Consider the following 12,799-nt stretch of genomic DNA (forward strand, 5'->3'; position numbering starts at 1 on the left):
CAACATTTTGAAAAATGTCTGACGTCATTATGACGTCATCATAAATGCGCTTTTTTGAAACACATAAGGGAATGTCTGATCGTCATGAAACTTGGTGGGTGGGTAGATAATAATACTAGTACACAAAATCTTGAATGACGTCATGATGACGTCATCGGTAGATTTTTTACGATTTTTTTAATATTGCCAATTTTATTCTGCACTTTTATTAATCCGATTGTTTTCAAACTTGTACAGACTTAAACCACAATAAAATAATGCGCACTGTCAAGTATTGTTACGATGACGTCATCATTAGACATGTGACGTCATTGTTAACTTGTATATTTTAAGTCCCTATATATCTCATGAACAGTAAGTCAGATTGGGTTGAAACTTGGTATGGGGGTACGCCGGGATGTATTACAAATTAATATTGAGGTGACGTCATCATGACGTCATCTTGTGATTATATATATATTTTAAAATTTTGAAGACTTTTGTCGTATCTCACAAACGCAATATTCTAAAATCAAAATTATTTTTGAATTAGGTTTGTTAGACAAACGTTAAATGCACACAGTTTTGCACAAAACAGAAAAACGTGACCTCAATTTTAAAAAAACATAATGCGGAAAAGCCGTATGTTCTGTTGGAAACAGACACAGAGCTCTAGTTTATTAATTATTTTATTTTTATTCTAAGATGGTAATTTTTTTTAATTTATTTAATTTTTAATTTAAAGAATTAAAAATGAAATATTTACTCACTTATTTAATTAATCATTTAGGCAAATTTACTTACTTGTCTATTTATTTATTTATTTATTTACGACTGTGGGTAATAAATCTTAGCGAATGGCTAGGGCCCTCTAGGGAAATATGCAAATGCGCATGTAGTAATACTCTATCAGTAAAGTAGAGTGCAGTAGAATTTTAAAAATGTCATTTGAACAATTTTCAACAGATGAATTTGGTGACTTTAAAAAAAGAAAATAATAAAATGCTTTGTACCTGTTCTTCAAGTTTATGCAGCTCTGTGGTTCTCTCGGCTATGAGTTGGTTCTGCTGTTTAGCACTGTCCTGTTGTTTGGCTGTTTTCTCTTCAAGTAGCAATGAATCTATCTGAAGTTTCTGTAGTCTGGACAAAACAATTTATTTATCTTTTCAAAGTAAAAATGAGAAGTCCTATGGTAACTTATGTCTGTTCAAGAGTTGCCTTCAATTGTGCACTAGTATTAACATGTGGTAGCTTTGGACTGACATCAGACATTCATAAATTCCTAAGACAGTTTATCCATTCCTATTTGTCGAGAGCCTGTGTCACATTTGGACTCCTATGAATCTGGTGCCTTTTAGTTACCATTTTATTGGTTGAAAGTTCACAATGCTCATGTGGGTATGCGCAGTTCTACCAGTGGGTCAGTATTTAAACTACAGATGAAAGTCACCTTTACCCTAACAGAATGCAACCCACCGAACCCCAACTGCATGTTTTGTTGGAATCTGTCAGGATGGGTACAGTAAACTAAACTGACAGTCTTTAACATTGGGTTGGCACACCTCCAGAAACAAAATCCAAAATATATGTATGCATTTTCCCATATGGTGTTGGAATTGCCAAGATGGGTATGGCTCCTACTTAATCATGCCAGGAAGTTAGGGTTAATCTGAAGAGAATGACTGGGGACAACTTACTTTTTTGCTTTTAAGGTCGATCAAGGAAATTAATTTGAGCAGAGTTTTGACTTGAAACCGCCGAAACATCAAACTGGAGCTCTATTAACTATGCTATCCAGTCCTACGATTACATGTATATTGTTAGTCTCCACATTCTGCAGGTTCCACGTCCAAATTCTGCTACAGGCAATACTCTATTCAGCCTTATATTAATAAATAAAGAAAACAAAAAACAAAACAAAAAATTACGATGTTTGTACCTGTGTGTAGCCCGTTCTATCTTTCCTTCCAACACCCTGAACATGTTATCCTTCTCACTCAGCACTTCATCTACTGCTTTCATTTTTTCTTCCCGACTCTGCCTTTTCTCCTCAATATCTTTCACCTCCTGCTGCATGTTACCCAGGTGGTCCTGGACTTGGAGCAGGTCTCTGGACGCTTGCAAGGAGCGCTTTTCTATCTCTTCTGCATCCTCCACTGTCTGCTTAAGGTTCTTGGAGGCTTTGTCATACTGCTCCAGGGTGCTTCTTACCTGAATGTATGTAGGCCAAAAAAGAAACACATTTAACTAGCAAGGATGTACCCCAAATCTGCAGCAATTTTCTATTCCATCTACAAACTTTTCACTTCTGATAACCACAAATTCATTCCCAATGCATATAAAAAAATACATACACAATTCTGCTGGTAATAAAAATATAAAGATAAATAACATCATCCACAGCACTGCATGTCCTGCTAAATAACAACATAATCTCCTTTTTTTCTTATTAAAGCTACAGTCCATCATTTGTAGCTATCTAAAAAGTAACTGTTGCAATTATTGTTGAAAAACATACTTGGTTGAAAGATAGCAAGGGGACTAAACTCCCTGTGAAATTATTCTTTCTGGCAAACTGTCATTTTGAAGATATCAACGAAAGAAGGCCTTTCCAACGGCACTGTTGGAAATTTCAGTTAGAAGTTCGTGGGTTTTTTTTATTCGGTGAAGCGTGCGCAAGCTTTGGCACAACGCACACACAGTTGCTATAATTCGTCAGATCGGTGCGCGACATCGCCAGGCGCGGTTCTACGGGGGGGCTGGGGGGCTTTAGCCCCCCCCAAATTTTTCCTAGCCCCCCCCAAAAAAATTCTATAAAAAAAAAAAAAAATGCACTAGCAAAATGTAAGAATTTATTGTACATGGGAACGGTCTCCCCCTAAATGAGAAGGGTGCATTTGTACACTTTTAGTTAATATAGTGTGCCCGATTGTGGGATTTTATCAGCGCTCCCCATTCGCTCGTACCCCCCGCCCTGCAAACAGGGCGCTGGGAAAGGCAGATGAGCTTCACAGAATCTTGTGAAGGAAGTGGGGATGGCATTCTGGGTAATTTATCATGACTTTTGTATAAAGCATCTGGCTGCAGCTGTAGACCGCGGTTAGCCAATGCGCGCAAATACTATCCGAAAAGTTTGCCATAGAAATCCATACACACCATACCGGATGTGATTTCTTTTTCATTGCGGACCATGTGGACAAATTTTGAGCGTCGAATGATATGCATTTCGACCCTTCGTGAATTCGAAACGGCGCCTGAGCAACTGGCGGGAGTTGAAAATTTACTAAACAGATAAGTTTTACAGATTTTCCTACATTATTATGCTTTTCAACCAAACTAGGGCGCCGCATTTATGAATGAGAATAAAAGAGTGACGAATGACTCAGTCTTAAAGGCCGTTTCAAACCTTGCAGGGTCGTGGCCGTGACGCCTTGCCGGTCACAGGTCACGCAAAATCTATCCAATCAGAGCGTTGATTTGTCAGCCCTTCCCAGCGTCCTGTTTGCAGGGCGGGGGGTACGAGCGAACGCTCCCCATAGAAAATATGACACGAGCCTCCCCCCTCCCCCACGTATTGATTTTCAGAGGCCTAAGTGTCCAGAGAAAATAACCGGTCTACATTTCAGCACGCTTCCCTGGAAAAAAAATCTGGATTCACCTTGCTAGCCCCCCAAAAATATTGGCCCCCAAAATATTGGCTCTAGAACCGCGCCTGGACATCGCGTAGCTGCAATCAGCTCAGTGAGAACGTGTCTCAGACGCTGAATTCAGGCCCAATTCAAAACATGATTCAGCAACTTTTGATTGAAATCGAGATCCTAGAATGCTGTTTTTCTCGGAATATAGGGCCTACAGCTGAAGCTGAGCTGAAACTTCATCGGGTTAGTTGTTCAGCACCCTTGTTTAGATTTTGAGCTCTTTTGTTGCTTCAAACGGACAAAATGCAGCAATTACAAATGATGGACTATGCCTTTAAGTATCTATATATATAAGAGAGAGTTTAACTCGGCCTCCGAGACGATGTTTGCTCATGAAAGGATCCCAGACCGCGGGCTCCCGCGGCGCCAAAATCGCTCCATGTCCGTGGAAAAATGCGGAGGGTGTCTTCCGCCGGGTCGGACACTTCGGGTTGTCCTGATTTTCCCGTACAGACCGGCGATCCTTTTCCTCGATTTTTCGTGACTGCATTTTGCGCAGGAATTTGCCATCGTGTGCGCTTTCACGTTGACTGCCTGGCCGCCCCCTGTGCTGGCTTTTCTGCGTGTCTAGACTGTGCGAGGTCAGCGGCTTCGACGTAGGGGTTCCGTTTACGTGTTCTACTCGGCCCTTCTGCAAAAGCGTTCACCAAATTGTGGTATGGGGTGACCTAGGTAAAATATTTTTTCTCCATGGTGCTTCGCTTGCCGCCCCTGCGCCGAGTGCAACGAATACTCAGAAGGACTACACATTAAGTATGCCTTGCGCGGTCTGACCAATCGAAAGTCTACACTGCATAGTATTTCCGGGCTATGCAAAACTGTCGATGGCAACGCGTACTGCAGCCTGCTCCACACCCTGGAAACGAGGTTGGGTCTACGGTGCTCGCTATTTGAAGCGCAAGCATGTGACGTCGCGTGATAGAGTGCTGTTGCTTCCATAATGTGTTTACAGCTCCATGCTTCCACCACCACCAAGGCCGAGCGTTGTGAGTTCGCTGCCCACCACGTATAATTCAGTGTCGTGTTATAATTTCGGGGGCCTGTTTGGGGTCAACGAAGGGTCGATGCATTGCTTCAAATATCGCGATCTTCAACGAAGTCACAAAAAAATCGACGAAAAAGTGTCCGACCCGGCGGAAGACACCCACATTTTTTCCACGGACGTGAAGCCGCGGTCTTGGATCCTTTCAGAAGCAAACATTTCTCGGAGGCTGAGTAAAACTTGCTCTTATATATAGATGGTTGAACCAACTTGAAGTTGAATAAAAGTTGAATCGCAGACGGTCTCGCAAATTGTAAGAAGTTCAAGTTTACGTTTGTTGAAGAGTCCAATACTGAAACTTAATTATGACCTTCCTCCATGATTCCAATTTTTTGGTAACACTCAACATTTTCATTTTAAATGACACCTTCACATTTTATTGCATTATGATTTATTGTCAAACTGTACAACCAGCCTTCACCTGTGTACTACAGTAACCTTTTCACTACGTTTTCCAAATGCGACTGCCTCACAAAAAGCCAATTTAACAGACCAACGGCAACATTTACAGACAGTTGCCATGGTACATAATTATCATGTGCGTAAATCGACGGGGGACAGGGGGAACTCCCCCCCCCCCAACACACACACACACATTTTGAGGGGGGACATTGTTTGGTCTACCTCCCCCCATACTTTTTCTTCCCTGAATAAAAATATTGTAGCCTACAATAATGATTCTATTGCTCAGAATACATGTAGCTGATTCAATTACTCAAAACTCAAAACTTTCACAGATGATCTTTTGCTCAAATTGGTTTTAGTGATCAGAAATTGCCTCAGATCACACCACAGAAATTGCTATTCTTTAACTGCATGTCTCCCCAACTATATCCCCCATTTACATTTAACTCCCCACATTTTCATCCCCAACACTACGCCCTACCCGATCTATGATCGGGTAAACCAGCGTGTAAATAATAAGCTAGAAAGAGATGGATGGTGTCGAAGGTGAGTATGGTTTTGACAATGGGGTTCTTAACGCAGAAGTTACTTGATGGCGCTAGGCTGAGTTTGCACAGGTGGTATGGTGATCCTTAGCTGACGATTATTGGAAGGTTGCAATGGAGCTTTTGAAAGTGACTGCAGCTAACGTGGCACTGTAGATTCCACTTTGACCTGTATAACGCATTGAAATCCTAACTACATGCACCACTGTGAAAAACATCCCCCGGAGGCAGTTTGTATCCGGCAAACTTTGGTGGGTATCCAACGAAAAATGGACCAGAGGAAGCTATATATGTTTGGCAAGGTGCTTAGTTACCCAGAAATGCAAATGCAATTAAGTTATCACCGGAAAAGCTTATAAACCATCCAAGAAGTTGAAACCATTTTGACAGTGAATTAAACAATTCGGGCGATTCACAATGCGGTGCGCCACCAAAAGTTTGCCACGTAGAGTTCATTTTTCCCAGTGCATTGTGGGAGATGGTCGACGAATTCACAGCGCGGGAGATTTGAAATTGTTCGTTTTTCCGGTCAGTAGTCTCGTAAGCCTATGATTCGAGTATCTGTTTGCCCTTTTCTTTTCTTTTTATCAACATGGTGTTTTTTTGTGTGTAAAGGCAGCAGAACGCTATGCCCCAATCTATATAACAAATTAGCTCAAGTTGTTTACTGACACTCATTCAAATGGGCATGGTTTTGTCGACCGTAAACTTGAAAAATTTACTCTCCGTGGTAAACTCTTGGTGGCGCACTGCATTGTGAATCGCCCGAACTAAGCTGACATCAAGCAGACATTTCAGTAAATAGTAGTATTCATTGAGATATTCTGACCTCTCATGGCAGATGACAAAGGGATTATATTTGATCTTGAACTCTGCATGATGAACAACCAAACTAAGCATGCCACTGACCAAATGTGCACTTACATTGTGTGACTTTACCATAGTTGTAGCTGGGTCACATGAGTCTGAGTCTCAATCCCCATTCACTTGGATCCAATCCAAATAGAAGTTAGTGGTTTGAAACTGTATTTCAAGTGTCCTAATTTTACATTGGATGTCTTATTTAAAAGGGAAAATACAACATTTGCAAACATCAAAAAATAAAACTACCAAATCATTTTGAAATACCTTGCTGGACTGTTAGTGAATGACAGTGTGAAGCATCCTGTAAAATCAAGGCACCTGGTATACTGTAATTTTCAAGAAAAGTGGTATTTGTGTATCAATTTCCAACGCTGGTCGGCCGACCAGCGTTGGAAAAAACTGTTTTTTTTTCCCTCAAATACTGGCCCCAATTGAGCATCGCACTTGTTTGCAATCGATTACACACCTATGAACGGGTACAAGCCAGCTAGACTGGTTCCCTGACCTTACAATTCCCCAATGTATGTAAACTGATCTGTTTCTTCTTATATGGAGTCAGGGAACCAGACTACATGAAAATGATTGTTTTTCTTGGTTTTTATAGCTTTTTCGAACCCAAAACCTCAAAAAAGTCAGTGTAACTATATTTGCTATATATTTCCAACCCCCCAATTCCATCCATTTCTGACAATAACAGCAAAAGCAAATAATGTATATTCCCTTTAAATCAAAAGATAACAAACTTTTCAGAGCCAGCTCATGTTTTTTTCACTAAATTTCCTCCAGTGTCAGTTTAAATAACTTTAAAGTTAAGAATGGCCAAATTTTCTGGTAAACTTTGTTGTTTGCATGCAACAGTAAGGCAACCTAGAGTATGTATTGATACAGACAAACTGGTACCTACTTTCCTAGGGTATGGATGGACATAGCGAGATGTGAGCAGGAAAACGCACATTCATTTCTCACTGCAGGAATTCCATGTAATTCCCAGGAATTTCTGTAAGCATTTGTCGCTTTTTACTTGTTCTGATTCTCCAAAAAGGGTTTGTTGCCATTGCCAATGTTGCCACTGTCAAAGGTGCTGCATTGATCCCAGTTTTTTTTTCAGAGACCAGAGTAAGATTGTTCATTTTTTTTTGTCAAACCAAGCATTGGTAAGTCTTTTTAGCCATGGCTGTTGCCACTCTAATTTTTTTAATCATTTTCTTTAATTTCTTGTTTTTGTTTCAGAATCAAATAACTATCATTTCCACTTTTCCAGCTGATTTTATTTTGGCAGCTGACAGTGGGGATAATCTAAGGAAGCTTAGATGCATTTTATTTGACCTTTATTCTAATTGCACATGCTATCATGGATTTTGCTCGCTAAATGTTCACCTCCTGGAGAACACTGCAAGTACAAGTCACAAGTCTCTTTGTTCTTGTATAGTGTCTGGGACTCTTTAATATGAACATCGTTGTGCAGCTGGACACTTACTTCATGTACTTTGTGTACTTACATACATAACATTGAATTTTTTTTTTTAATTTTCAGTAAAAGATATTATTTGTATTTGACTCAGACTTCACAATTAGTACTTGTGGTATACGAGTACCAATTGTGAAGTCAGAGTCACGATACTCAAATCTCAGTCAAAGTCTTTAGTCAATGGGACACAATGGAATTGCAAAACAAGGCAAGTTTGAATCTGATTCCAGGAATGCACCACAAGATATACCTTTCGGAGCTAATTCCATAGGAACCTTACCTTTTCTGTTGCATCTTTGAGTTCAGCTTGGCATTCCTGAAGAAGCTGATCAGCAACCCGTAGCTCTGCTCTTCTCTTGACCAAGGTCCTCCCAAGACACTCAATCTCATCATTTTGGTGGTCTTGATGTATATATGCATCCAGTAGTTTGTAATCTGTTTCCTCTGGTGTGATTGTCTTTCGTCCCTCAAGGAAATCCCTAAAGAAAAAAGCAGGTAACCATTTAGTTTCTTACTAGGTTTTGACTTTCATAACTCCAGCAAACTATATATATGACAACATAAAACAACCAGTAAATAGTACCTCAGAACTGAAGTTGCTCAAATATGGGTTCTGTGCACAAACAGAAGATGGTATGTTGCGACTACTCACAAAGTTCAATGTGCAGCACACACCACATGTCTGTACTAGATTTCCACTATACAAAGTACACATGACTATTTTAACCTGCAGAATCTTGATATGGGCATCAGGCATACAGTGGCAGAGAGTCAATGTGACAGCCTTTTCTGTCTAAATACATTGTCCATTTTCACCTCTGTAGACCTTCATATTAAATACCCATACAACTTCATGTTATGTGATATAGAAAGATAACAAAATATGCTGAACTACCTGTTGGAAATTCAAAACTTGGCCTCTTGAAAACTTTCACATTTTCAGGCATTTATGATCTTTTAGAATTAACTCCAAAGTGATTACAGTCGACTCTCGTTAGTACAAACTCTGTTAATACAAAATTCTGGTTAGAACAAACATAAAGTCATGGCCCCGACTGTGCTTTTATGTGCACAATGAATGGGACTGATGTTCCTCTTAATACAAAATTCTGATATAACAAACAATTTGGCTAGGTCCGAACGAGTTTGTTATAACGAGACTCGACTGTAATAATAATAATAATAATTAACATTTATATAGTGCTTCATACATATTGTTTCTTGGCACTTTACAAAAAGTAAAACAAAAAAGCAAAAACAAATTATATAGCACCAAAATATACAGGTATTAACCAAAAAAACTTGAACAAGCGTAAACAACTAAAGAAAAGTGTCAAATGTGTCTGAGTTGACTCGGAGTTGAATAGGTGTGTTTTCAATCTAGTTTTGAAAGTGTCCAGAGTTTGGGAATTCCGTATGTTCCAAAGTTTGGGAGCACAGACGGAGAAGGCTCGATCACCGTATCGAGTATGGGTACAGGGACCAGGAGCAAGTTGCAAGTGTGCTGTGGATGATGAGCGGAGATGGATGGAAGAGGTTTGCAGTTTGGGTGGGATGAGTTCCTTGATGTATGAGGGTGCAAGTCCGTTCCGAGCCTTGTAAGTGAGAAGGAGGATCTTGAATTTGATGCGTTGTGGAATGGGGAGCCAGTGTAGGGCACGAATGATTGGGGTTATGTGTTTGTGTTTCCTCGTGCGTGTGATGAGACGAGCTGCAGCGTTCGACCTTAACTTTTTTTTCTCCACCAGCCCGCATGTTTGTTTTTTTCTTTTATAAAGAGTCTCATAAACAACAATGTGCATACAATGTAAGTTGATCCCTGGTGGCGCGCTTCAGGGCCCCTCGGAATGGAAAATTAATGTGTAAAAGTCAGAGTTTTTGAAATTACTTATGGTACATTGATTTCTTTAAGAGAATCACCCTTGGAATTTTATGGAAACTGGAAAATCGCATGAAGTGAAAGAGAAATATCCTGCAAAAAAAAAGACCTCTCACTTCTGAAAACTTCCGTGTGGACTCATGGAAGCATGACAATTTATGAATTAAATTTGTGGCGGGCATTGGGTAAAAACTTAAACAGGAGACTCATATGTCTTTGGGGACAGACAATTTTTTTTTAGTAAACTTGAAGTATTTTATTTTCATTTACAAACAAATCTAAAATGGTGGCTGATAAGAACTGTATTAAAACATGATCCAAACGAACCTGAATAAATCTAAAATCCGGATGTACCTAGGTAACCTTGCGTCATTATCACATTCGTTCTCACGCAAGTGTATACAATGTGAAAACAGACGTGATCCAACAAGGCGACCTTAGAACGAAATAGGTTGTATTAAAATAACATTGTTTTTACCCATTTAAAACTGATTTCTCATCTATTCTGAGGCAACTTTGTCAGTGTTTTTAATAAACAGATCTAAAAATTTAACCCTATTTAACAGTTGATACAATTAGACACAAGTTAGTACAGGTTTGCTCTCTGAATTTCATGATTTCTTTTTTTCCTTTCATCTTTACCGTATCCCAATAATTTTGGACTTGCCAGCCGGGTTACTTAAGGAATAGTTTGACAAGCCAGCTGCTGTTTTGACTAGCATTTGACTAGCAGGCTACCGCTAATTTTGAACCCTGTATTATGAGAACTTCAATGTAAAGCTAGGTTATTATTAAGTAATTTTCTTCTTATGGGTTGCTCCTGGATAAAATTTAAAGCAATTTCTTTTCTTTTTTGACAATTTTGCTTGTAACTTATGTCTGTTTGGCTTTGCTCAAACAGTGTATTAGTTAAAACAATGACAATTTAAACCATTGCTAACCACAATAGGGTAAGTCATAAAAAATTATAATGTTGTGTAATGGTGGAAAATAGATCACCAGAAGAAGAGCACAATATATTTTAAAAAGGCTGGTGCAAAGTTCTGAAAAGAGACTTCGCAAAACTGTAATTCAATCTCCCTGTAAACAGTTTATAAAAGTTTAGAAAATGTAAAAAGTTTAAAAATTAACAAAACAATTAGGTGATGACATCATCATGACATCACTTCAGATTTTCCATACTATTAACAGTATCTACCTACCCACCAAGTTTCAAGACAAGCGGAATTACCCTTATATGTATTTTGAACAATCACATTTTGTATGACGTCATTGTGAAGTCACACAACATTTTTGTACATATACCTATTACCTAACAAACATAATACAAAAAGAATTTTTAATTTAATGGTGATAATCTTCAAAACTTCAAAAATCAACATAAAATCTTTTCTGCATTGTGATTTTTGTATTACTTTATGCTTTTGATTTTATATAAATGTACATGTAAATTATGTAAATTAATAATAAAAATTAAAAATTTAATATACTCACAAAGTTCAAAGTGCATGTTATGTCCAAGTTTGTTAATAATTTTGAATTTAGTATTGAAGTTTCAATATGTGATGTTCCCTGTTTGGTATTAATAATAAATTCACTTTGTCAATAAACCAAATTGAATACAATGCCAAATTTTGACTTATCGCGATTTCTTTGTACCTGCTAATTACACATTTTTCAGCTGAGCCATAAGGGAAACTGACTAGGTAACTTATCCAAAAAAAATGAGTTATTCAACCCTATCAAGTTAGCGGTTCCCCAATTTATCAATGTCTTTGTTTAAGGGGTGCTAGTCAGAAGCCATAAACCCATATATGCCATGCAGCCAGGGATCAAGCCCCAAGCCACGATGCAGACCTGGGAAATAGCAAACGGGAAACACTCAGAGAGGATACAGCTTTTTATAACAAATTTTAAAATGAACCACAAAGGGAAACTGACTAGGTGAATCATAACCATTTTTGAAATGTTAAACCTAATTTAGTTTATCTTAAAACCTTTCACACATTCTAGTAGTAAAATCAAGTTTCTGTTCTGAGCAAAATCCCAAAAGTGTCTGAACACCTCTTTGTTAACATGTTTCTTTTCATGGCTCTGTAAACAAAGACATTGCTAAATGTGATTTGAAGCTTTGTATAGTGGATTGAAATTGGCTCAAGTCTGCGCATGCATGAAATGAAGTTACTAATTTTAACAGAAAGGTGGGTCTGAAAGGAAGCAGTAGTGTAAAGCTTTATAGACATTTTTATCCAAAATTATCCTTCCACAGCTTTCACAGACCAATAATTACACTTCCAATTCAATTTGGCCTAAATGTAGACTGGTATTTATATGCAGATAACAACATTTGCAAGCAGATTTGGTTTTACCTTCGACATGTTTTCCTATCAATGTTACTGTTGAGTTCTTCCAATTCCCTCACTGCAGCATCTCTCTCACGTCTTATATCAATGTCAGCATTGTGCAGCACCCTCAAAGTTTCACGCTGTCTCTGGATAGCAAGCTCTAACATTTCAAGCTCCTTATTCTGATTCTGAAAGCAAAGACTTATCAATAATAACTAAACTCTACGCAGAATTTGAAATTGGTTTCCTATAAGAAATAAGCACCCATAACTTCAATCATTTTAAAGTTGTGGACAATTGATACTTTCAATATCTAGAAAAAGGGCAGCACAGTAAAGTAACTTTTGAATATTCACAATTTTAGAGATTTTCTCAACAAAAACATGTTCAACTAGATTTATGTTTGTGGACAAACACAGGGCTGTTTTCGGTAACTTTTTTGTGACATATGTCACATGTAAAGTTTCAAGTATAAGTTCCATCCAAAATGGATGTGTAGTTCTGTTATAAATAATCAATGGTGGCATATAAATATGTGATTACATTCTCATAGGGCCTTGAATTATGACGTCAC

At 38.4% G+C, this 12,799-nt stretch overlaps 1 protein-coding gene across 1 annotated transcript in view; it reads right to left on the reverse strand.

Moving 5' to 3' along the window:
* LOC119739374 (centriolin-like) overlaps window positions 1-12,799 on the reverse strand; it is a 306,576-nt gene that overhangs the window by 22,623 nt on the left and 271,154 nt on the right. The window contains exons 25-28 of the mRNA XM_038214300.1: window positions 12,250-12,413; window positions 8,282-8,480; window positions 1,919-2,190; window positions 993-1,119 (exon numbers count right to left, since the gene is read on the reverse strand). Coding sequence (XP_038070228.1) covers window positions 993-1,119; window positions 1,919-2,190; window positions 8,282-8,480; window positions 12,250-12,413 — 762 coding nt within the window. The remainder of the gene's footprint in view (window positions 1-992; window positions 1,120-1,918; window positions 2,191-8,281; window positions 8,481-12,249; window positions 12,414-12,799) is intronic.

Source organism: Patiria miniata, unplaced genomic scaffold (genome assembly GCF_015706575.1).
Source record: "Patiria miniata isolate m_02_andy unplaced genomic scaffold, ASM1570657v1 HiC_scaffold_30, whole genome shotgun sequence".
NCBI classification, from domain to species: Eukaryota; Metazoa; Echinodermata; class Asteroidea; order Valvatida; family Asterinidae; genus Patiria; species Patiria miniata.